General features: G+C 36.7%; 1 protein-coding gene across 2 annotated transcripts; it reads left to right on the top strand.

Moving 5' to 3' along the window:
* Nucleotides 1-2,859: 2,859 nt before the first annotated feature.
* Nucleotides 2,860-26,840, top strand: LOC121734816 (speckle targeted PIP5K1A-regulated poly(A) polymerase-like). 2 transcript variants are annotated; one of them, XM_042125432.1, is made up of 9 exons: nucleotides 2,860-2,939; nucleotides 4,823-4,945; nucleotides 9,737-9,931; nucleotides 10,782-10,829; nucleotides 12,500-12,655; nucleotides 13,322-13,473; nucleotides 23,917-24,190; nucleotides 25,183-25,448; nucleotides 25,805-26,840. In XM_042125432.1, the coding sequence occupies exons 2-9, from the start codon at nucleotides 4,846-4,848 to the stop codon at nucleotides 26,804-26,806; spliced, it is 2,193 nt and encodes a 730-aa protein (XP_041981366.1). In that variant the 5' UTR covers nucleotides 2,860-2,939; nucleotides 4,823-4,845; the 3' UTR covers nucleotides 26,807-26,840. The 2 variants fall into 2 exon arrangements, with proteins under 2 accessions (XP_041981366.1, XP_041981365.1); XM_042125431.1 differs by lacking the exon at nucleotides 2,860-2,939 and adding an exon at nucleotides 3,886-4,004.
* Nucleotides 26,841-26,857: the final 17 nt, after the last annotated feature.

Genomic DNA, 26,857 nt, shown 5'->3' with positions numbered 1-26,857 from the left:
AATATTATCAAAGTAGTGCTACAGTGTATCGTATTAAAGCTGAACAAAGCTGAATAAGTGTTCTGTGTGATTAGACCCTAACTAATCTCATCATATTATATTATAAAGCGGAAGTTTGTTTGTTTGAACGCTATAATCTCAGAAACTGCTGGTCCAATTTGAACAATCATATAGTGAAGGATTATATAGGCTATTTTTTGTGGACCAATTTGTCTGTGTTATGAGATATTTACGTGGGAGAAGCCGTGCGGAACGTCTAGTAATAATATAAAAGTTCCTATTTATGGATCTAGCAAGCCAAATTTTATCGATTTACTTTAACTCATTTGATTTTCGCCATTTTGGCGCTGATTGCAGAAGTGCGAGGGAAATAACTAATTGGATAACGTGATCCATAAATATAACATTATATTTTATTAGTTACCGTTACACAGTTACAGTCTGTCAGGAAAGAGTAGACGCTGAAATAAATTTTCCAAACATAATCACGATCGAATGGTTAGTTTTGCGCTTGTATTTTCACAGAGAACGTTTGTACACTTAAATAGTAACGGCAAGCGGTAGTAGCAATTTTCGGACGCCAACCAGGCTTTTCAATTTTTTTCAACCATAATTCCAGTCTTCCTTCGTCAGACGGCAACCTGTCAATTATTTTAAGAGCTTATTATGTATTTGATAATAAAAATCGGTTATCGGAGATTTCAATACAATTATTATAGATATCGATAAGTTTTATCGACAGAAAACTCCAGCATTATTGGATTTTATTGTTTATCAAAAATCGGTAAAACAAACGTAAATATGTGGTGAATACGGTATAATAAGATTAGTGCCACATTTTCAAGTGCCTATATTATCAATGACAGTTTAATATCGTAGAAATGAGCTGTTAAAATCACTTACTTGTGAAATGTAACCTCACAGGCCACATCCCTTTTTGTACCGTGTTTTACATAACATAAACCCTTTCATAGTTTAACTATGAACTACAACCACTTATTTATATATTACTTAATCGCATAAAAGTTAAAACCTTTTAAAACACTTTAAAAACACGAAAACAATTCAAACGATTAAGCCATAGAGAATTAAAATACATACATGGTAACAAATTTAGTTCTCTACCCTAATAATGGGGGCGCTGATTCCGCTTCAAATAGCACAAAAAAAGTGGGTATCATAGATCCAGCGTACTTGTTTAATGGAGATCAGTGGTGAGGAACCATTTACCAATAGAAAATCTAGAAGTGTCTATCCTTACGCCATCTAGTTAAGATTGTTGAAATTAAAATTAAAAAATATATATGAAAATCCCTCCGAGGCCACTCTGACATTAGCAACCAGTGTTGCCACCTTGGTTTTTGAAAAAGAGCAACTCGACAAGCTAGAAAGAGCTAGATTTAGCAATTTTTGCTATCAAAAGAGGAGCTAGAAAGAGCTAATAAAATTCAGTGGCGGAAACTGTGTTATTATTCTGTGCTCGCAGCTGTATTTGCATAATATGTTTCGGGCTATAAGAATTTAAAAATGTTTTTAGGGATTGGTAGGTCCATTTTTCCTAACTTTTCGCATACTTTCTATAACAATATTAATACTGAAGACAAGAAGTTCACTTCACTCTACTTTTTTCAATAAGTTACGAAAACGAATGTAAGAAATGTTCGCTCGCTAGTCGACCTCTCGTCAATATTATAACACTGCGAAAAATACAAACATTATTTAAATAATATTACGATGAACAAGTTGTGATTACATTTTAAATTACTCGGTTTATACTAAGATAAGAGAATTGGGGGGATTCCCCAGTAGAGAAACAGTAGGGTTACCAGAATAAAACTAATAATTTACATAATTAATAATAATTATGAGTGACGAAATCTATGCTACATGGCGCGCATTGTTTCATAACTCGTTAAGCACGGAGCGAAATTTCGTATCACATAGCGAAAAGAGCTAGATTGCTCTTTTGGGGCTAAATCATCAAAAAACGAGCTCGACTACAGCAAAAAGTGCTAGATCTAGCTCTAAAAGAGCTAAGGTGGCAACACTGTTGGCAACTCACCGAGTCGGCCATTTTTAAAAGAAGAAGAAGAACAGCAAAAAGCCAAAAAAAGTCGTGATTTCTGTTTCAATACCGTACCGTATTTAAAAAATTTCTTCATTTATTATTTTGGCGAATCACGTTTGTAAACTAAAACCAATTACTTTTCTTTTTATGTAAGACTATAAATAACAAAGTTTACAGTTTACACATAAACACAAGTTTACAAATCAAAATCATAAGTTTGACATTTCAGATGTAACCTTTGAACGCTAAAAGCCTAAAATATTGCCAATACTCAATAGGTACCTACATACCCACTGAGAATACCATATACTAGTAATCTGTGGAGAATACCCAAGTAGGTAATAAAGATAAAATCTAAGGTGATCGGTTGTTTGTATTATATTTTCATGTAAGTCCGAATTTGCTAGAATACTCTCTGAAATTTGATCTTCAACTCTAGTCTTTGAGCTAACAACACTTTTTTGTTTTGATTTTAGGAGTAAACAGGACATACTTTTAAGTAAATCACTATCGTGGCTGCTGCGGCACGGCGCTGTTAAAGAAGGTCTGCAAATAAGGTAACAAAATAAATAAATAAACTAAATATTGTAACATACAATAAATATTCCTAATTTATTGTATGTTACAGGCATAGCAAAGAAATATTTTTTTTTTCAGTTCAGACGGCTATGTGCCAGTTGAACAAATATTGCAACACCAGTCGATAAGAGGTAAATATGATAGAAATGATATAGAACGGGTTGTGAAAAGCAACAACAAGCAGAGGTTCAAATTGAGAGTGAATGAAACGACCGGAAATTTGGAAATAAAGGCCAACCAAGGACACTCTATAGCGGATATCAATGACACTGAGTTGACACCAATACTGGAGGTATGAACTTTCAAGACATTGTTTACTTCATTTAATCTTTTGATCATGGATTCTTGGAAATCTATTGTTGTTCTATTGTGCTCACTGGTGAGCTTATGGGGCTTGATGGGTTGAACACTGTACGGTTTTAATCTAATGTAAATATAAAATTTAAACTGAACAAAATTACTGTCATTGTATTTTTGGATGCATAGTGCCCATGATTGAGAACTTTTTTTTGTAACATACATTTTGTGTAAGTTACATTTCAGGTAAATAAGGTTCTGGCTTCTTTCTTTGCCCATTTATTTATGCTACTAACCTGCAAATTTTATGCTAGTTACAAAATAGTAAAATACTTTTCATCTGTGATAATAGAACAGCAGTAAATTCCCATATATATACCATATAAAATAATTTTCATCTGTGATAATAGAACAGCAGTAAATTCCCACTAGTATGACTATGTAAATATCACATCAGTAAATTTAAACCAATACAGTCATGAAGTTGTTATAAATGTTAGATATATATATTTTTTTTATGAAATAAGGGGACAAAAGAGCAAACGGGTCAATGAGATGATGGATAGCAACTTCCGTCGCCCATGGACACTCGCAGCATCAGAAGAGCTGCAGGTGCATTGCCGGCCTTTTAAGAGAGAATAGGGTAATAGGGGAGGGTAGGGATGGGAAGGGAAGGGAGTAGGGGAGGGTAGGGAAGGAAATAGGATTGGGCCTCCGGTTATATGTACAAATTGTATTACATTATGTTTAATCTTTCAGCCAACATACAAGACTGTTGTTCATGGTACATATTTAAAATGTTGGAATGACATTAAAAAGTTTGGCCTCAGTCGTATGAAGAGAAAACACATACATTTAGCTAAAGGAACCTTACAAGACACCAGTATTATAAGTGGAATACGTAGAAACATAGAGGTGTATATATTCGTCAATCTAGCTCTAGCATTGAAGGAGGGCATAAAATTCTTTGAGTCGGAAAATGGTGTTATATTGACACCGGGTAACGAAATTGGTGTTTTGGAATCAAAATACTTTTCTAAAGTCATTGCGGTAAAAACAGGTAAGAAAAACTATATGGCATGGACAGGCAAGTTAGGGTACAAAAGGTGCAGAGGATTATATATTTTGTAGTCCTATTGCAAAGCTTCTGTAGACCTTTTCATACTTAGTACATTATTTTGATAAATCTCGTAGGGTACAGCCAGCATTTGCAATGTAAGCAGAAAAAAATGTAATTATTTACGACATCTGGGCCTCTATCATGAGCTCTTAAATCCATTCACTTTATGTCCTTATACTTACTGTATAAGGACGAAAAGTGAATGGATTTAAGAGCTCATGATAGAGGCCCAGATTAGAAACCCTAAAAATAACAGTATTTCGCCACTATATATTTATAAATTCCTCTTTAATCACTCTATCTATCAAAGAAAACCGCATCAAAATCCATTGTGTAGTTTTAATCCCTTTAAAACAAAGGGACATAGGGAAAAGAAGAGACTTTGTTTTATACTATGTAGTGATTTTATTCATAAATGGCCAGCGGTATCCAATAGGTACTTACTGTTAAATTAAAATACTACTTAAATGTTTATTAATAGTCCTTATCTAGTAATGGTCACATTATAGTAATAGTCAGTACTGTCAGTTTATCAGAAGTCATTAGTTTGTCATTACCTAAAATGTTTACAATTTGAACACATTTTAATTCTCATTTAACAAGAAATTTGTGTGTTACTTGATTGTATCAGTCTAGGTCCTAGGAGGTCAAGTATTTGTCTTCTTACTAACTGTATAATAATATCGCAAATGGTGCTCAACTATGTGTTTATTCAAAAATGATGATGTATAAAAAAAATATGATTTTTTTTGTTTTAGGTGAGCAGCTTTACCCTTAAATCATGGAGACCAATACAAAGCAACCTGAACAGCGGCCCAGGACAGGAGACCAACGGGAGAGTGGACCCTCGGAGGCAGAAGCCAACAGAGTTATAGTTTCAGGTAACTGCATTAAATACCATGCCATTTAAAATTCTATGAATCTAAGCACAGTTAAGTCTCAACAGGCAGTCAGTTATACTTTGCAAGTGGTGTGCCGTGTGACTGTCTATAATCCTAATAATATATAAGCATTTAACGGTATTCTGCTGATAAAACAAATTTTCGTATTGTTAACAACTAATAGAATGTCGCAAACTTAAATATCAGTAGGTACAGCAGACTAGCTGCTTAAGTGTGAATCTATATGTATTGTTGGCGACATAGAATTCGAACGTTAGAAAAGGCATTCCATACAATCGTCAGCGCGAAAATGTGTCACCCTCGAAATGAGTGCGCTCACTCATCTGAGAGCAGTGTGCCTTAGGACGCGGTAACAGCCGTACGTGTTTAATTCATTAATTACCTTCATTCAATAATTGTTTTACGCTACATTTCGCTCCAGAATGCCGTCATGTGCCTTCCGAAAGTGCAGTAACAAAACGAGGAATACAAATAAAGCCAAAGGTGTAATATTTCACACGTAATTACTAAGATTTTATTAATATTTAAATTATCGTCTTCCATTTTAAGAGAAAAATCAAAGCGAAGCGTAAAATGAGCGAAAGAGAAAGTAGTATATGATATTAGTAAGACAAAAAAGGACGACAATATTTTCTCGATGCACATTTTGCATGCAAAAACATTGCTACAGTTTAGACGGCATACGTCGTATCTAAGTATTTTGATATCGTTGGTTGGCGACGCGACCGCCGCCGTACTGCACCTTGCCACATTTTAGAAATGTAAAAATGTATTTCCAATTGTGTTAGTAATGCTATAACTCGATAACGGCTGAACCGAATCTGCTAATTTTAGCCTTAAAATAATCCTTGAAGTCCAGGGAAGGTTTTTAAGCGACACGAAGTTCGCCGGGACAGCTAATATAATAATATAATAATAAAAATAAAAATAAATAAAAAATAAAAATTGTTTTATTTCTGAATAAATTTGAATCAAATATTTTCAGAATGTTGAACTACATGTTGCCTACCACCGGTTCGGGAACTAACCCGGCGAGAAGAACCGGCGTAAGAAACTCGCACGGGGCCACTTTTTAGTAAAAAAGTGGAAAATTTGTCTTTTAAAAAAAATAAAATTTACAATGTAAATAACTTAATCTATACAATATGAATACACAATTGTAAGTCACATATAATAAATGTAGAAGCAGCCTTGCAAGCAGCCATCCTACTCCCAAGATGTGCTATCGTTTAGGAAATCTTTGACCGTATAGTAGGCTTTGGCACACAAACGTTCTTTAATTACTTTTTTGAATTTATTAATTGATAGATTTTGAACGTTTTCCGGGATTTTATTGTAAAGGCGTATACATTGACCCTTAAAAGATTTACTTATTTTGCTAAGTCTGATCACTGGTATTTCCAGCTTGTGCCTATTTCTAGTGTTTCTACCGTGACTATCACTTTTAGTTTTAAATTTAGTTAAATTCTTTCTAACATACAATACATTATCCAAAATGTATTGAGAAGCAACAGTTAGAATACCAATTTCTTTAAACTTTTCTCTCAGAGATTCAAAAGCTGACATTTTATAAATTGAGCGTATAGCTCGCTTCTGCAGCACAAAAATTGTATTGATGTCGGCAGCGTTTCCCCATAAAAGGATACAATAAGACATTCTACTGTGAAAATAACTAAAATAAACTAGTCTTGCCGTGTCTTCATCAGAAATTTCCCTAATTTTTCTGACTGCATATGCTGCAGAACTGAGCTTACCTGCAAGATTAGCAATATGAGGACCCCACTGTAATTTACTATCTAATGTAATGCTTAAGAATACAGTGGAGTCCACCAAATTCATTTTCTCATCATTTAATAGTAAATTGGTTTGAACTTGCCTAACATTGGGCAAAGTAAATTTTAAACATTTGGTTTTCTTAGAGTTTAAAAGTAAGTTATTAACATTAAACCAATGTACTATTTTTGAGAGAGCACTATTTACCTCGTCGTAATTTGACTGCCGTCGCTTCACTTTAAAAATAAGTGAAGTGTCATCAGCAAAAAGTACTATCTCATTATCCTTAACTAGATAAGGTAAGTCATTAATGTAGATGAGAAAATGAAATGGTCCTAAAATGGATCCCTGTGGTACACCTAATTCTATTTTGGTCCCATTGGATCTTTTACTATTAACTTCAACCCTTTGAGTCCTATTTTTGAGGTAAGAAGTCAAAAGGCTGAGTGCTGAGTCCCTTATGCCATAGTGGTGCAATTTTTTGACTAAAGTAGCATGCTCGACACAGTCAAATGCCTTAGAGAGGTCACAAAAAATACCTAAGGCATCCTGTGACTCCTCCCAAGCTTCAAATATGCTACAAAGAAGACCTATACCAGCATCCGTTGTGGAACGACCCTTAGTAAAACCGTATTGGTTATTGTGTAATAAATTATTTAAATTAAAATGTAACAGTAATTGCTGTAAAATTATTTTTTCAAATTTTTTACTAAGAGTCGGTAAAATCGAAATAGGCCGGTAATTAGTCGGATCTGATTTAATTCCCGCTTTAAATAAAGGTACGACCTTACTGTGCTTCATTAAGTCAGGAAAAACACCACTCTTAATGCAGTCATTGAAAATTATTGCCAGATGAGGAGCTATGATGTCAATTATCGATTTAATAATTTTTGTAGACATGCCCCAGAGATCAGTAGTATTTTTAATATTCAACAATTTAAAGGTATCAATAATATCTCTAGGGCTAATTTCCCTAAACTTGAAATTGACATCACATTCCTTTACATTGTCTCTGAGTAGCTTTTCAGCAGCTTCTGGTGAGGAATTTAGATTTTTTGTAGTTGAGACCGGAATGTCAGCAAAAAACTTTTCAAAAACCGTCGCAACTTCGAGATTATTTGTAATCTTTTTATTTTCAAAGTATAATTCAAAATCAGTGTTACGACAGGTGACGTTTCCAGTCTCACCAGATATAACCTTCCATGTAGTTTTGATTTTATTTTTAGAATTTTTAATTTTATTTTTGATATATAGAGCCTTAGCAGCTTTACAAACTTTTCTGAAGGTTTTAGATAATTTTTAACATATGCTTTAAATGATTCACTACTGTTGCTACACCTCTCATCATATAATTCATATAATCTTTGCCTACTTATTTTAATTCCTTTAGTTGCCCATTCAATAAATCTGGTTTTTTTATTATCGTTTCTAACTGTTTTAGAAGTAAATACTGTATTAAATTGTGTTCTTATTACCTTAAACAAATTATTAAAAGCTTCATCTGAGCTATTTGATCTACCCAATGACTGAATATTTGAATTTAATTTACTTCTAAATTGCTCAATACGTTTTGTAGTCACAGGAACAAACACAAGATTATCCTTTACGTTATTATCGCAATTGACATTAAATGATGCTAACTGTCCACAGTGATCAGAGCTTAACTTATTAATTATTTCTTTTTTATCGGGAATGAGATTTGTAAATATGTTATCAATACAAGTAGCTGTGGTCTCACACTCTTGTAGGTTCATGAAACAAATTGCAAAGGTTATATGATTTAAATAAAGATGTGAATCTAACAGTTGTGGAATTTAAATCCAATAAATTAATATTAAAGTCTCCACATATAATAACCCTTTTGTTAGATGCACATATTTTTGACAGTATTTGTTCCATAGTTTGTTCAAAGGTATCAAATAACCCTGAAGGAGGCCTGTATACACCCACAATAATAAGATGACTTAGCTCTATGCAAGCTACTTCAATTGTTCGTTCAATAGAGAGACTCACAATATCTCTATGTTCCTTAAATTTTAAATTATTTCTAATTAATATTAAAGAGCCGCCTCTAATGGCATTTTCTCTACTGAACGAACTAGCTATCTGGTGGTTATTGAAATTGAAAGTGAGTTCATATTGTCTGAACCAGTGTTCAGATATACAAATAATATCAATGTTAAATTCCTTTAAAAATAACTCAATTTCAAGTTCTTTACCTACCATACCTTGTAAATTTTGATGCACCAGATTAATCAAATTACATTTATTCTTACTTAATATATTTGATTCTAACAAATTATTGGTAGGATTTTCAATACTAAATTTATTTCCGCAAGAGATGTCCTCCATTGTCTTATTATCTAATTTAAATAAATATTTGGAACATATTCCAATTCGTTAATATTATGACTAGTATAATTCTGCTCAATAGAAGCAGTAGTCTCTGAAGCCAAACACTTGGCTTGTTTAAAATCTAAAAAGTTAAATAGCAACCAGGCTATTCGTCTTTTATAAAAATTAGATAAGAAGTACTTATCTCTTGTCATGGTGGATAACTTAAAATCTAAATTATTAATGTCTACAATCTGACATTGCTTATGTGAGTCATTTAAAATGATACAATTATTATTTACAGCAGTATACATTAGGCTGTTCAGTTGATACCTAGAATAGTTTTCTTTATTATATCTCTTTGGCAACATTTGTATATAGGGAAAAGTAAACAAGATAACATTAATAATATTTTCAATAATAAATAATTTATCTAGAAATTCGGTCATTTGTTTTTTGTTTAATTTTCCCTTCCTCCCAACTAAAACTATTAATGTTGTATTCGGACAATAAGTCATAGCCAAAGCCCTGCACATTATTTCACTATAAAACTCAAATAATAGGTGTATTTCTTTCTGTTTGTTTTAATTTTTTAATATTGTGTTGCATGATGGACAAAATAAATGTCACTTATGTCCTATGACCTATGTTGTTTGTCCACAGGCTACCCGGGTGGGACGAAGGCCCGGCAGCTCCTGGAGCTGTTCCCGGGCTCGAGGGTGGAGACTCTGGGGTGGCGGCGCGCCACGCTGAGCTTCCCGACCGGGGTGGAGGCCGGGGCTGCGGCGCGGGCCCGGGTGTGCCTCGACGGCGTTCCCCTCGCTGTCAAACTCAACCGCTCCAAAGTTAAGGGACAAAGTGAGATCAATGTCAATAAAAGTTAGACCACACTACAGCGACCTGTAATCCTTTAAGAAGAGAGTGAGAGTGGCGACGGTAGTTGCTTTCCATCGGGTGGTCCCTTTGCTCGTTTGCCCCCTTATTCTATAAAAAAAAACGCTGCAGCGAAGAGACGTGGCAATCCACCCCTACCTGTCCTTAGTATAGAATCATATGAGCTAAGCCGCACGCGGCAACGGAGCTACTCGACACAAAAAGCCATTAGTCATTACTATGGAACGTGAAGTGTCGCGTCGCTTTGCTGCTGCAAATTGTCGCTTAGTGTATTCTCACCTTAAGTGTGCCCATTAACGGTACCTCTAAACATTTCTGATATTTTAATCAGTCATTGTCATTGCAATTTTGTTAGAATACTAATCTATAATATAAAAATGAGTCGCTGAATGTGTTGCTAAGCGCAAAACTCGAGAACGGTTGGACCGATTTCGCTAATTCTTTTTTTAAAATATTCCTTGAAGTACGAGGATGGTTCTTACGGAGAGAAAAATTATAAAAAAAAATCCTGAAAAAGTCTAAAAACAACACTTTTCTATGCTCCCATACAAAAGATTTGTGATAATACTTAAAAGTCAAATATATAAAAATGGATTTTCAATTATGTTAGTAACGCTAAAACTCGAAAACGGCTGAACGGGTTGGGCTAATTTTAGTCTTAAAATATTCGTAGAAGTCCAGGGAAGGTTTTAAAGTGACACGAAGTTCACCGGGACAGCTAGTTTAACAATATTTCTGTTTTAATTATACAAACAGAACTATTTATATTAACAAAACGAAATATCATGTGAATGAACAATGCATATTTTTTCAGATAAGAAAGGTAGCAATAAAAGGCCCCGCCCAGTGGACAAAGAATTAGGTAAGCAAAATTAAAATTAATTGTTCATGAGACATTCGCCAGTAATAACTAATCTTACTTACCTTAAAGTAAATACTAATAAAAAAATTATATCTTATATACAAGATGTTAGTGTAAACGCCGTTATCCTTGAAAGTCTTAAAACCATCAAATGAGCCCGTCAAAATGAACAACTTTTTCTAACTTCATTTTGACGGGCTCATTTGGTTTTAAGGATAACGGTGTTTACACTAACACACTGTATAATATACATTGGACTCAAAAGTAATCTTTAATTGATTAAAAAATATCATTCTATATAATATTAATTTGGTTGACTTTCAATTTTATATTTACATTTAGATGAACTCAATTGACCATACAGGTGTAACAAAACTAAGTGATATATATATAATAATTAATACTTTAAGAGCCTGCTATCAGAAATGTCAAAGCACGCTAGCCCGGCTTACATACCACCCTATCCTCCAATCGTGATAATATAATGATTCCATGAATCGTGCCACCGAGAATAGGCATGATGACTATTTTTTTTCTTATCGGTAATTGAAAGACACTTAAAAAATAGAAACATCGTTGAAAGAATGACTCTGATAGCTTAAAAATTCACCAAGATATAACAATTCGAATATCTCATAAAAAAGACCTGCCCGAAACGCTCCATACAAAGTGCTACGAAAGTATGACGTCAGTCTTTCGTAGTTTGTACGCATCGGGAGACAACTTTGTTCGACAGGTGTATTAAATATTGCGTTTATGAAAGTGGTTTCATAACAAAAGTTGCTTATAATTGGATAAGTTATCGAATTGTATACAAATAATAAGAAATTTAATTGAAAAAAAAATTCGACTTGAATATCCAACTTTGAAGGCGCATAACAAAAAAATACAAATGCTATCAAGCTGAAATTTTGGGAACACTTATTTTTTACCGTGATTTCTTTATTTTATTAACAAAATACGCTAATCTTTGACCTTGTCATCATCCCTATTGTGCTTTGCGCTGCAGCTTATAGTAGTTCCCGCATTATAGCACGAAAGTAAAGGTCGTAAGTCCCAAAAATGATTTTGATGATTACTTAAAAAATTAAATACAATACTCATAATATTTCCTTTAGACATTATTTTATAAAGTGTGTAATTGTAGTAGTGCAAGTTATTTAATGATAGTAACTTAATAAGTGTAACAGATATTTGTTGAAAAGCTCAGAAAGATCCATAATTTCGAAAAATATAACTATCGAGTCAAAATAAGTGAATCGTATTTTCCGTTACGCAAGTATCAGATGAATATACAATGATTAAATTAATCTCAATTTTATTTAAGTCAATCGTCTTCCAGGATTGTAATAATTATTAGAAGACACAGCAAAATTTGGCAGCCCGCTCTTAAGGTGTGAATTTGTATAAGATACACTTCTATGTTTCTATTAAAAAATGCCCCAACGCAACGACATGAATTAAAAAAAAACGAAATAAAAAATTAAATAAAGTAACTCTTTCAGTTGCGAACTTTCAGTTAATCTATAGAGTGCATACAAGTTACAACAAGGCACACATACACACTCAAGTAATTTCACATTGTTTTTTAGACATGACATTTCAAAAAGTCGTTAACACTAACAGACGTTGGTGAACTTCGGGCTTAACCTTTTAAAATATGTTCTCAGAGCCGGAGCTGGACCCTCGCAGCATCGACTTCTCCGGCGACTTCCACCAGCAGCTGGACGCGGTGCTGGCGCACGTGCGTCTCACCCAGCTGGAGGTGGCCCGCATCAGCCAGCTGTTCGACGACGTCGAGATCGTGCTGCACGAGTACTGGCCAGGTGCACACCTGTTACATACCTCTCTCTACTCCGATTATTTCACTGTCTTCTCCTTTCCCTCTTTCCGCCGTCTCTCTTCTTCTCTTCTGGCCCTCTTACTTTACTTTCAATTTTAAAACCGTCCATTAGAGGTGTTTTTTCTAGTCAAAATGGATTAAGTTGTCACCCACGGTCAATGACCTTATGAGTCAGGAGTGACGTGAAAAATGCTTACGCTATTTTACACTCACAAACAGAAAAAAATCTTGCTAAATGTTTGAATGATAATCTTTTTATGCGTTTAAAGCGATTTACTGCATACTCGTTTGTTACTTGGTATGCAAATTACGCCTTTAGACTAGAAACATCTGTATATTGTTAATAACAGTTTGCATAGAAAACGACTAAATACGACAAGTTTTTTGACAGGGGATCAATGACCGCTACCGCCAGTTTACGCCATTGTCACTTTAAGTGTCTAAACTCTAAACACACCATGCCGAAGATACGCGGCCGAAGTTCGGCATGATTATGTATTTTAAATTACCGATGACACACCATGCCGATTGCCGAAATTACGTTGCGTTATATAGTATGCGTAGCGCATTGCTGACGTAATCATGCCGAACTTCGGCCGCGTATTTTCGGCCTAGTGTGTTTAGATACTAACATTATTTCTGTGGTCAGGGTGTACAGCGCACCCGTTCGGCTCGCTCACCACCGGCCTGGGCATGAAGGGCAGCGACGCGGACTGCCTCGTGCAGGGCGTGCAGCAGGACCAGCACACCGTCAACCGCGCGAGAAACCTGCTGCGACAGTATCCTACCACCTTCCGACAGGTCAGTCCCGCAGGCTGCCCTGGATTTATCAGGGCGAGCAAAGTGGGCCCTAGTTTATCCCACAACCTGTACATTTTGTGGTACACTTTACGGAAAAACTATCACACCTATTGATTTATGTTTTAATATAGTAATTTTTATTTACTTATATGTAGATGTGTTATCATTGTCAGTCAAGGTTCTTTATATTACAAACATATTGCAAACCGAATAAACATCTCAACATTTTATATCAAAATGTCAGAGGGCTGCGTACCAAGACTACGCAATTCCTGTCATTTTTGGAGTCGTCGGGCGCAGATTTATTTGTGATAACAGAGACAGGGTTAAACAGTGCAATAGAAAACGCAGAATTTTCACTTCCCGGTTACCGCGTCCTGAGATGCGATAGGGCAGATGGGCGGAAACACGGTGGCGTACTTTTAGTTGCTAAGCCGCGCTACGAGCTACGCCAGGTGATGGTGACCGATGTTGATGTTGACGCTCATAGCTTTGAAGTTATTTGTGCCACAGTTCATACCCAAAATAGATTTTTATTTACCTGTTGTGCAGTTTATATTCCGCCTCATACTGATGAGAGCGAGTACATGGTAATGTTTAGTGTATTAGAAAAAATATGTATAAAATATGGTAAAAATTTCGTTATAATAGGCGATTTTAACTTGCTTTCGTGTAATATAAATGTAAGTCACTACTATGAATACTTTATGGCCTTTGGTGAATTCATTCAATATAACGCGGTGCCGAACTGCAACGATCGTCAACTGGACCTGGTACTGAGCGCGTTCGACGGCGTCTCCGTGAGCGCGGCGGACGAGGGGCTGGAGCCCGTGGACGCGTATCACCCGCCGCTCGCAGTGCGCCTCGAGCTAGGCGGCCACGCACCGCCCCCCGAGCCTGCGCCCCCGCCGCCATCACTCTCTCAGATAGCAGCGGAAAGTAAGCGTTGGAACTTTAACAAAGCAGACTTTTTTCGATTATATAATTTATTAAATGAAATAGACTGGTCCGAAATGTACAATTTAAGCGATCCTAATGTTGCGTTAAATCTTTTCTATGACAAAATTTATGAAGTTTTTGACGTGTGTGTTCCACAGAAAAAATGCTATTTAGATTCTAGAAAGTATCCCCCTTGGTACACTGCTGATATTATCAAAGATGTTAAACAGAAGTACGAATTACACAAAAAATACAAATCGAGTAAATCGCCTGCAGACTACTCGGCTTTCTCTCAGTGTAGGGCGGTATAACAAGAATAGTCAAGAAAGACTAAATACCAGTGTAATTGGTATTGGAGGAGAAAAGAAATATATTTATGTAAGTGAGCACCTGACACCTGAAAAAAAATCGCTGCATGCTGCAACTAGAATTAAAGCAAAGGAACTGTCCTATAAATATGTGTGGGTGCGCAACGGCAAAATATTTATTAGAAAGACAGATTCTTCTCCTGCTAAAGTTATAAATAACCAGACTCAATTAAATAACCTGCAATAATGTACTTTATGTGATAATCAAAAACATGCATTTTGATTTATTATTAACCAACTATAATGCTCCACATTTACTATCAAAACTTGCGCGGAATGCGAACAAAAACAAACGATATCTTTAAAAATATTTTAATACACAACTACGACATAATCATCTTTACCGAAACATGGCTAAATGAAAAAATTCATGATTCCGAATTTATAGATGACAGGTATCAAGTATATCGTCGCGACCGTACTGTATCACAGTTCTACAACAAAAGTGATGGAGGTGGTGTACTTATTGCAGTTAAAAAGACTATTAACAGCTTGCGGCTTAATGACAAAGAAAGTGCATGTGAGGACTTATGGATTCTATTAAACCTGCGAAAGGGTAAGAAGATGAAGAAAATAGGTATTTGTGCTGTTTATACTCTCTGCTTATCTGCACCAAATAAGCATAACGAACTTTCAACATTCCTAGATAATACTATAAATAATTTGACTAGTGAACTTGATGATATTGTAATAGTGGGTGATTTTAATATGGGCTTTCTTTCCTGGAATAAAGGAGTGGATGGTAAGACTCTTGTTGCTGATAACAACACACAGTCACAGTCTGCTTTCGAATCCCGAAGAGTACACACGTTCGTTTTAACCAGTTTTTCCAGAGTTTCCCAAACTTTTGTCGTCATGTTCACTTGTGCAAGCTGTGGCAACGACCATACTGATGGTCCAACTTGTACTATCTGTAGGCAGAGATACGACTTTTCCTGTTCAGGAATAACGGAATCCGGCTACCGAAAGCTTGGGGAGAGAAAGAACAACTGGCGCTGCCCAAGATGCAAAACCTGTCTATCCCCTGCGGGAGCCTCAACTACATCTCAGTCAAACCAGCTTGATAAACTGCACGAGCAACTCAATGGAATCTCACTTCAGCTAAAACCTCTGGCATCCCTTCTAGAAGATGTTAAAATCATCAAAGCTGAAGTAGGTGCCCTGAAAGACTCCCTGGAAATGACTCAACATCTACTTTCATCATTATCAGAGAAAGTTAACACACTCGAATCTAGAGTAGTTTCCGCCGAAAAAGTGGCCAAGCAGGTGCCAATTCTAGAAGGAGAGATTGTTAAACTGCATCAAGAAATTGAAACTAGAGACCAATGGATGAGAGCGAATAATATTGAAATTACTGGAGTTCCACAGAAACATAATGAAAATCTCTTTGAAATAGTGCATAAAATTGCTAACTTCTGTCAGGTTCCTCTAAAAAATGAGGAAATTAATTATATAGCACGGGTACCCACCCGCCTACTGAATAAGGAAAAATCAATCGTCGTTGCTTTCCACAACCGGTACAAGAAGGAGGAAATTGTGGCACTCTCACGTAAAAACGAGCAACTCAGCCTGGCCAACCTAGGTTACACCAATGCATCTGGAAAGATTTTCGTCAATGATCACCTAACCCAAAGAAATAAAACACTTTTAAATAAGGCCAAAACTGCAGCAAAAGAAAAAAACTTCAAGTACGTCTGGGTTAAACACTGTAAAATATTAGCAAGAAAATCGGACACCTCACCCGTTTTTTTATAAGAAGCGAAAAAGACTTAATAAAAATAAACTGAACACTTGTATAAAAACAATTAAATTCATAATATTTTATAATATTAACATCGGTGAGCCCAACAGTTTGAGAACCGCTGATTTCTACAAAAAATTTATTTCGGCAGAATACACTCAAATCACGCATGTAAGTTGGTCTTTACCTATAGTAATCTTACACGTAATTCACTTAGTATGTATTGCCTTAAGGCCTATTTCCGCTTGTATAATAATATCCCAATGTCCAAAATCCCTCGTACCTTTTTATACTACCGCCCACAATATATTTTTGTTTTTTAATATTTCCAGCTCAAGTACCTACACTAAATACTTGCAAGCAAATAAAATCTTTGCATTATCTTTAAATATCTTGCAAAAAGGATATAATCACTACATTTCATTCCTATTTATAGACACAATAATAGATATTTTATGTTCAAATTATTTTTCAAAACACTTTACTACCTCTAATTATTGTTTATTACACGGTACTTTAAAACTAAAATTCATTAGTCAATCTGAGGTTTTCAAATATTTTAAAAATATATTATTTTATTTACGACAAGGAAGATTTCATATAATATTTTGTTTACTTTATTATCTAGCACAATATAATAATTGTATCATATTATTATCTATTATACCCAAGATTAAAACTTTAAATGTAACCTACGTAAAGCGAATTTATTTTTATCGAACTATACCTACACTAAAATTAAGTTTAACTATTTCGTACTGTTACAATTATTATTTACACGCAATATATTATTTATACATTATGCAAAATAATCTATATACATTAAACAATGAAATAACAACTAATACCTATTTTAAACTACTTTTTGATGTCACTGATACTATGGTTTTATGTTATTATTTGCATAAAAGAGATTTATATGTCCATATTTCTTATTACTATAACCATGTACATATTATTCTGTTAGGCATTATTTTCGTGAGCACTGGATTACAAACTTACCGATTCTCCTCGCACCGTCAATGGTATACATATTATAATTACTCTTCAACAAAACAGAAACTCCTTATCATGTTATTATCTCGTTACACACTGTCTCACACTTATTATGGCCTGCATTAATTTTAATATTTATCACCAAAATACGCGAGGACTCAGAACTAAAACACATAATTTTAAAAGAAATCTTATGTTAAATGATTATGATGTGATATCTTTAACGGAGACGTGGCTGCTCGACAGCGTGTGCGACGGTGAACTATTTGATGATCGATATGTTGTTTACCGTAGGGATAGGAACTATAGTTTAACTCGTGAAAAATACGGCGGTGGCGTATTATTCGCTATAAAAAAAGAGTATACAGCCATTGACCGTCCCGATTGGTCATCCTCTGCAGAGGATATTTGGATAACTATTTCTTTAAAAACATCTCCTCATGCAAGTGTAAAGTTACATATGTGTACTATCTACCTGTGTAAAGCTAACCTAGGCAACTCTTTTAACTTGCAACTTTCGAACTTTGTACAAAACTTATCCTTAATTGTAAATTCGTGTCCTAATGACTTATTTCTTATAATGGGCGATTTTAACTTAAGCAACATTCTTTGGAACTCAGACTGCAATTCTAGTAATGTTCTATATTCGGGTGCCATTAGCGAAGCACAGACGAGCTTTTTAGATACTTTAACTGAATGTAACCTATCGCAATACAATTTCTGCAAAAACATTAATGAAAGAATATTAGATCTGGTCCTTTCCAATACTCAATGTGTGGTCGCAGCTTGTGGTTCACCACTAGTACCTGAAGATGCACATCATAAATCTCTAGATATAAACTTAACCCTAAGAAGCCAAAAGCCACTTGAAGTTAAGCCACGAAAAAAGTACATATATTCCTTGGGTGACTATGACAAAATCAATTCTGAATTAAATAACATTAATTGGGAAGATTGTCTTAATAGAGGCTCACTAAATGACGCAACGACTATATTTTATAATCATTTATATCACATCATTAATTCCCACGTTCCACAAAAATATATCAGTAATAGTAGAAACTTTCCAGCTTGGTATAGTTCTGCCTTAAAAAAAGTTCTTAAGGAGAAATACAAATTCCTACGTAAATACCGTACGTATGGAAATACATCAGATTATGAATCTTTTAAATTATTACGCAAAAGGGCTAAGGCCTTGGAAGACAGTTGTTATCAATCTTATTTAGATAATTGTGAACTCGCGATAGCCCAAAACCCCAAGCTCTTTTGGTCTTTCATAAAAAATAACAAGTCGAGCACTTGTTCATTTCCGTCCTCTTTGATATTTGATGGTCACAGTACTACCTCGGGCGAGGAAGCTTGTTCTTTATTTTCGGATTTCTTCAACAGTAACTACTTGCAATCATCCACTATTTCCACCCACTCCCCTCCAAAAACAAATACAAATGATAACTCAGTAATATCAAGTATTGAAATATTACCACAAACTATTAATAAGTTACTCGGTACAGTTGATGTCACTAAAGGCGCGGGCCCGGATAACGTCCCACCCCAATTTATATCCCGCTGCTCAGATTCCTTGACGTTACCTATTACCCTATTATTTAAGCGGTCTGTAGCAGAAGGTATAGTCCCAAACATATGGAAATCAGCCTTTGTTTCACCAATTCATAAGAGTGGTAGTAAAAATGAAATAAAGAATTATAGACCCATTTCAAAACTGTGCGTGTTCGCCAAGCTTTTGGAAAAAATTGTTTATACACAAGTATATAGTTCTCTCGCAAACCTTTTTATTCCTGAACAACATGGTTTCCTTCCGCGCAGATCAACAACTTCCAATCTCTTAACCTTCGTTGAATACATTGCTGAGAATATGGACTCAGGTGGTCAGGTTGACGCCATCTTTACTGATTACAGCAAAGCTTTTGATCGAATAGATCACTCGCTGCTTCTGAAAAAACTTTTAAACGCCGGAATTCATGGGAATTTGTACAGGTGGTTCACCTCTTATGTTCAAAATAGGTCTCAGGCTGTAGTGGTTAATGGTTTTACCTCCCCGTGGACTACTGTACCATCAGGTGTCCCCCAAGGTTCTATGTTGGGACCCCTACTATTCAACCTATTTGTGAATGATATACACACATGTTTTCGTCACTCTAAATTTCTTTTATACGCTGACGATATGAAGGTTTTCAAAAATATCACATCACTGACTGACTGCTACTTACTACAGGAGGACCTTAACAGGCTTGAAAAATATTGTCGAGACAATAAGTTAGACCTGAATACTAATAAATGCTATGCGATAACGTTTAGTCGGGCTGTTAAGAACGTAAAGAACCTCTCCTATTCACTGCGTGAACAGTCTTTAAAGAAAGTGTCAGAGATTCGTGACCTAGGCGTCATTCACGACTCGAAACTCTCATACTCCAAGCATCTGGATCACATTATTTCGAAGGCCAACAAGTCGCTTGGGTTTGTAATCAGAATGAGCTCCCAATTCAAAAATATAAAAATCCTAAAAATACTGTATTGCTCGTATGTACGTAGTGTCCTTGAATTCTGCTCTCAAATTTGGAACCCTCAGTACATTACGTATATAAACAGGCTGGAATCTATCCAAAAACGATTCGTAAGATTTTTACAGTACAAGTGCGGTACATCTGACACTGACTACGAATCGAGATGCAGAAGGTTTCACATGCTACCCCTGCGTCTCAGACGTCAAGTAGCTGACACTTGCACATTTCTAAATATTGCCCAAAACAAAATAGATTCCTCCCTTCTTATTTCCAAAATTAACCTGAATGTCCCTTCACGCTCACCCAGAATATGCTCCTACAACCCCTTTTATATTCCTTTCTCCCACTCAAATTATAGGAAGAATTCCTTTTTCGTAAGAACACCTGCTTGCATGAATGATTTGATTAAACACCATGACATTGACATTTTTGATTCATCTACTTATACCATCAGAAAGTCAATTAATCAAAATTGGTTTGAGGCTGGTCACTGATTGTTGGCTTCACTACATTTGTATTATTGATAACGTATGATGCTTTTGTAACGTGTTTTTGTATCAATTATAAATACTTGTCTACCTAAATGTAAAGCAAATTTGTTAATGTTTAGATTTCTAATTGTGGAAACATGTTAATAGTGCATAGAAATTATTCAGCTTTAATTTTAATTTATGTTTTTCACTGTATGTTTTCCGTGCAAATAAAAAATAAAATAAATAAAATAACTATCAAAATAATTTAGGCTACGCTCTTACTGATTTTATCTCCTTGACTGGGTTAAATCAAAATAATTCTGTAGTGAATAAAGATAATAAAATTCTAGATTTAGTACTAAGTAATTTGGAATGTCATGTTAATGAAGCATATTGCATAAGCAAATTGGATCCTTACCATCCACCCCTTGATATAGAAATTTGTATTAATTCTGATAATACTAGTGTAGAAGGCGTCCCCAGATGTGACCATAATTTATATAAGGCTGACTATAGTGAAATCACATCCTTATTGAACGACGTGAGTTGGTCCGAAATATTCTCTTCTTGTAAGAATGTAGATGATATGGTGCAGAAATTTTACGAAGTTCTAAATGATGTTATTAGTAAACACGTTCCGAAACGCAAACCACATAAAGCAAAATATCCTATATGGTTTACAACTGATCTAATAAATTTGTTAAAAGAAAAAGAATGTTTAAGGCGTAAAGCACACAAATTTGGAAATCCACGCGACCAATACGAGTATGAATTGTTACGAAAAAGGTGTAAGAAACTAGCTAATTTATGCCACAAAAACTATATAGAATCTGTAGAAAATAGTGTCAAATATAACCCTCGTGCTTTTTGGACTTTTATTAAAAATAAAAAGTCTTCCACGAATAGCTATCCTTCAACAATGATAGGGGAATCGGGAACGGTTACTGGTGGTAAAAACATTGCTGACTTATTTGCCAACCATTTTAGCTCTATTTATGGGCAACCTGACTACTCCAGCCCGCCCCAGGAACATTTTCCCTCAACTCCTACTTCACAATTTTCTAATAAGCTCACCCATATGACAGTCACGGAAACAACCATACTAAATACATTAAAAAAATTTAACTCTAATAAAGGATGTGGTCCTGACAATATACCTCCCATATTTATTAAGAATTGTGCGCGTGCTTTAGTTCATCCTCTGAAAGAAATTTTCAATAAGTCTATTACATCCGGTGTTTTCCCAAATGAATGGAAAAAGGCGCGAATAGTGCCGGTTCTAAAGAAGGGCAATAATAGCGACGTCAAAAACTATAGACCCATATCTATTCTATCCTCTTTTGCCAAAATTTTTGAGTCCATCATCTGTACGATACTGGTCAATCAAGTCAAACCACTACTCTGCGATCAACAACACGGGTTTCAAAGTAAAAAATCTGTTATCACAAATCTCGTTTCGTACTTAACTCCTATTTTTGAAGGAGTTGACAATGGAATGCAGATAGATTCAGTGTATACGGACTTCGCAAGTGCATTCGATCTTGTTGACCACAAAATACTTATCAAGAAATTGAATTCCCAGTACGGGATCGATGGAAACATGTTAAGGTGGTTTGCGTCTTATCTGCATCGTCGTGAACAATCAGTAGTAATAAATGGACACGAGTCGGTAAAATATATCGCATTATCAGGGGTGCCACAAGGTTCACACCTTGGTCCGATCTTGTTCCTTCTCTTTATCAATGATATAATTACCTGCATACTTCATTGTCATTGTTCCCTCTTTGCAGACGATATGAAAATATCCCTGCAAATAAATTCATTGGCTGACTCGCTAAGGTTACAATCAGACCTTGACAGAATATACATGTGGTGTCTCAAGAACAATATGAAATTGAACGTCTCTAAATGTCAACACATAAGGTTTACTAAGAAAAGAAAGGTTTTTCCTACAACTTACCATATCAACGGGAGTACCATATCTGTTTCATCGATCGTGAGGGACCTAGGCATTCTTATTGACTCAAAATTAAGTTTTATACCACACTATGACTACATGGTAAATAAAGCCGCCAAAACTCTTGGATTCATAAAACGAAACTCGCGTGATTTCAAGCGTCCATATACGAAAATTATTTTATTTAAAAACTTTGTCCGTAGTATTTTGGAGTTCGGAAGCGTTATTTGGAATCCAATGTACAATGCCCATTCCCAACGTATAGAATCCATTCAACGCTCCTTTACCAGACATCTTGCCTACATCTCCAATGAGGTTAACCACCGATGCTCGTACGATGAAAGGTTGACTGAGTTTAAAATGGATACGCTGTCACGACGAAGACGTATGATGGACATGGTATTCCTACGTGATGTAGTTATAGGCCGAATTCCCTGTCAAGATCTTCTTGAAGGCATAGCTATAACAGTCCCTAAGCTAAGTGCACGACGTAAACCTGTAGGAGTATTTAATACCCCGAGGTACAAAACTAACTTGGGACAAAATAGTCCTATAGTGAGACTCCCGGCTACCTATAATAAATGGCACAGAATTTTGGATCTAGATATATTTCATGACCAACGCGCGTTGTTTAAAAGGAAAATACTTGAAGTAACCAAAGACTGTATAATTGGTAATAATTTGTGATATTTTATGACATTCTGATATTAATTGTGATTCTTGTCTGTGATTTATTGTTATTTTTTTTATTTATATAGGTACCTTATTAATAGTGACATTTTTTATCATTTTGTATATTTTAATTTTTTAGTTAATTTTATAGCTGGTATATAGGGACATTTTAGATATTTTTAATTATAATAATGAATTATTTTATAATATGGCATTCGAGTAGTTAAATTTTATTTTATTTTATTAATTAAGTACATACTTAAATTTTATATGATTATTACTCAAACAAAAACATTTTATTTTATGAATTAATTAATTGATTTTTATTATTATAGAATATTATTGTACTGACTGTTTACATTGAATTGTGTTAATAATGTTGTGCATATCTGTAATTGACATAAGCGCATAGCCCTAGTCTGAATATTGTAACTGATTGTACTGATTGTGTTTATGTTGTTGATGTGCCTCTGAAATAAATAAAAAAAAAAATAAATAAATAAATAAATAGACAGTGCGCGCACACCGCCCGCGCTCTCCCTTCCCCCCCTATTATTGCTACCAATCGACGAGCGCGGCCGATGCTATAAGCGATCTTCCGTCCCGCTCACGCGCGTGGAAACGGTGCGGAACGAGGTCCGCCAAGACCGACAACCGTTGTAGACAAAATGCAAAATATGTTTGTTTGAAAGTACAGGTTTTAATAATTATTCAATTTCTTATGTGCGAACGCACAATGTTAGATACATGGAACGAATCTTTTGTCTATTTCCAGATAATATCGATACCCACGGCGCACACGCCCATAGTGAAGTTCCTGCACGTGCCAACCAACACGCGAGCGGACCTGTCGTTCAAGACGACGCTGGGTGTGCGCAATTCACGGCTGCTTGCGTTCCTGTTGCACGCCGACACGCGGGCGGCGCCCGTGGCCGTAGCGGTGAAGTATTGGGGTAAAGTCGCCGGGTTTACCGGCAGCGGGAAGCTCACCAACTACGCGCTCGTAATGATGGTGCTGTTCTACCTGCAGCAGCGTATTCTACCACCAGGTATGATTGGTTATAAACATGCATGCATGATAAAAAAGCGAAAGGGGGGGTGGCAAAATATGTTTTTCCTACCAATCGCGCGTAAAATAAAAAGGGGTCGCGTCAGACAAAACTAGGCCTTTACATCTGTTGTGGATGATTTATACAGTATTTTTCAGAGCGAAGTAACCACTCCTCAAATACTGTAGTGCCTGGGACAAGATTTTTAAATGTTTTCCTTCACCGTACGAGCGTCCGTATTATGTACTTGAAATCAGAAAATGTCTCATAGGTACACGCCTCCACCCGGGTTCGAACCTGCACCCTCTAGGAGTACGAACCGAAGGTCTACCCATTAGGCCACGGATGCTCTTCGTGCGTCAGAAAAAGGGTTGAAAAACACTGTGATAAAATAATATTAAATGCCTATTCAAGAATCACATTATTTAAGGTCTATCGAAAAAATTGATTCATAGGTAGATGACTGACTGTAATAATCTATCAGAGAAGTTGATTCATAGGCAGGTGATGGACTTACGTAATTTGGTCGCGTTATGTCAAAGTCAACCGACTGATCGTGACTAAAGTTGAGTTTACGTGTTACGTTTAAGTGGGGGTTACCCCAGATGACGAGGTCTATCATTTACCTGTGTATCAATTTCTTCGATGGTATTACATACCAAGAAGACATACATTGAACTAAAAGTTAATTCTTGCCTCAAGTGGGTTAAGATTATTAACAATAACATTTAGTAATATTTTCCAACGCGTATTTTTCTATTGAAACAATTTTTTTATTGATAAAAATGTGTATTTTTAAATATTGGATATTAGTGTTAAATTTTTATATACTATAATACTCATGGCCTGTATTCACTTTGATTAGTGATAAGTGCAGGTGATTAGTAAACAGGTGAAAGTAAAGTAAAATGATTAGTGCAAGTCCTTTACTAATTCTCCTTATCACTAATCACCCTTATATTCGTTACTGTACCTAAATAAATATTTTTCAGTGTGCAAGCTGCAGAGCGCGGCTACGGAACACATGGTGGACGGGTGGGACACGGGCTTCGACGCGCGGTACGAGGCATTACCGCCTACCACGTGCGACGCCACCATAGCGGACCTCATCGGTGGTTTCTTCGAGTTCTACGACGCTTTCAACTTCGAGCGCGACGTGGTCAACCCCTACCTCGGCCGCCCCGTCGAGAGGGCGGTGTTCGCTGACCCCGCGCAGCTGCCGCCCGAGTACGACCTGTACCGCCGGAACCTAGAGCAGGTAAGCAGAGTTGATTCGTAGCCAGATGGCGGACTTTCGTAATTTGGTCGCGTTATTAAAATAATTATAAGTGTAATACAGTACGATCTTTATTGAGCCACAAATAAGTTAGAAAACATACAACTATCGCAAAATCCGATCCGCTAACAGCACGTCGCCTAGCAAGTAGCAACCGTCACCGGGCTGTGTTGCCTACTCGCTACATAGTACATAAGTATTATTGACGCAAATAAATCGAGCATAGCACCCTCGTGCCTCTATACTGTTTGTAGATAGGTCAGGTTAGGATGTCCAAATATTAGTGTACCCGAAACATCAGCGATTGAAAATAAATTTTCCTTTTTTTCTTGTTTCAGGAGGTCGCCAGCCCGCTTCGCACGAGGACCGCCCTGTGCGTGCAGGACCCCTTCGAGCACAGCCACAATGTCGCCTCCATGCTCAGCGCCGCTCGCGCCGACGAGATGAAGGCGTACATAGCGTTCGCCGCCGCCGCCTACCAGCGGGAGAAGAAAAAAGGTTGCGTCGGATTCCTCCAGACGATCCTCCTCGAGCGTCCCGTCGTCCAGGTCAAGCGACGGATCCCCGACTACAGGGTGGTGATGCGGGAGTCCTACCTGTCCCGCCTGCAGCCCGACTGGCAGCGCCCCGTGCGGGAAGCCGCGCTGCGAGTGTTCGACGAGATCCTCAAACTCGCCCTGACGAAAGCCGATAAGAGTACCGGCGACGAGGCCGCGGTGACGAAGGAACGGTATGCCGCCGTCCTCGTCAAGCCCGTCTGGCGGAGGAAGGAGGCGGCGAGGAACATACGAGCCGCCGCCAGCTTCGTGGAGCGCCAGCGTCTCATCACGGAGGAGATCCTCGCGCACGATCCGAACGAGTTCAGCGTGCCCGTCCAGCTGGAGATCCAGCTCAGCAATAGGAGGAGGCGGGCCGTGGTGTCGGTCCGCGTGGCGGCCGAGGCGAGAGACGACGCGGCCAAAGTGCAGAAGTTCATGGAATTCGGCCAGTTCTACCTGGCGACGATCCAGAGCTGGATGTACCAGCTGATCGACGCCCATCTCGTAAAAAAACAAATCGCCCCGCCGCGAAACAGAAAGGAGAACACCCCCCCTCCGGACGACGAAACGATCTCGTCCGACGAAGACGAAGAATACGATAGCGACAGCCCCGTGGTGGTTACGAACAGCGCATACAGGGATAAAGACATAGCCGACGTGGCAGACTCTCTTGAGAATTCCCTGGGAATCGCCGACGGATTCAAATTTAATTTTAAATTGGACAGTAGTGCCAACGAAGTGAGAGTACTGGAAAGTACACGAAACGTCGAAAATTCGTCCCCAGCGAACAAAAGTACATGAGTAGCAGTAAGTGTGATAGAAATAAGATTGACTGTGGGAGCTGAATCCTGG

Source organism: Aricia agestis, chromosome 16, assembly GCF_905147365.1.
Source record: "Aricia agestis chromosome 16, ilAriAges1.1, whole genome shotgun sequence".
Lineage (NCBI taxonomy): Eukaryota > Metazoa > Arthropoda > Insecta > Lepidoptera > Lycaenidae > Aricia > Aricia agestis.
This window is presented reverse-complemented; position numbering and strand designations above follow the sequence as displayed.

Bases quoted from the DNA above. Each gene is read 5' to 3' on its own strand.
- LOC121734816 (XM_042125432.1), top strand. From the start codon at position 4,846: ATGGAGACCAATACAAAGCAACCTGAACAGCGGCCCAGGACAGGAGAC. The intron at 9,932-10,781 runs GTGAGATCAATG...ATATTTTTTCAG, and splicing joins CTCCAAAGTTAAGGGACAAA to ATAAGAAAGGTAGCAATAAA. The intron at 12,656-13,321 runs GTGCACACCTGT...TTCTGTGGTCAG, and splicing joins GCTGCACGAGTACTGGCCAG to GGTGTACAGCGCACCCGTTC.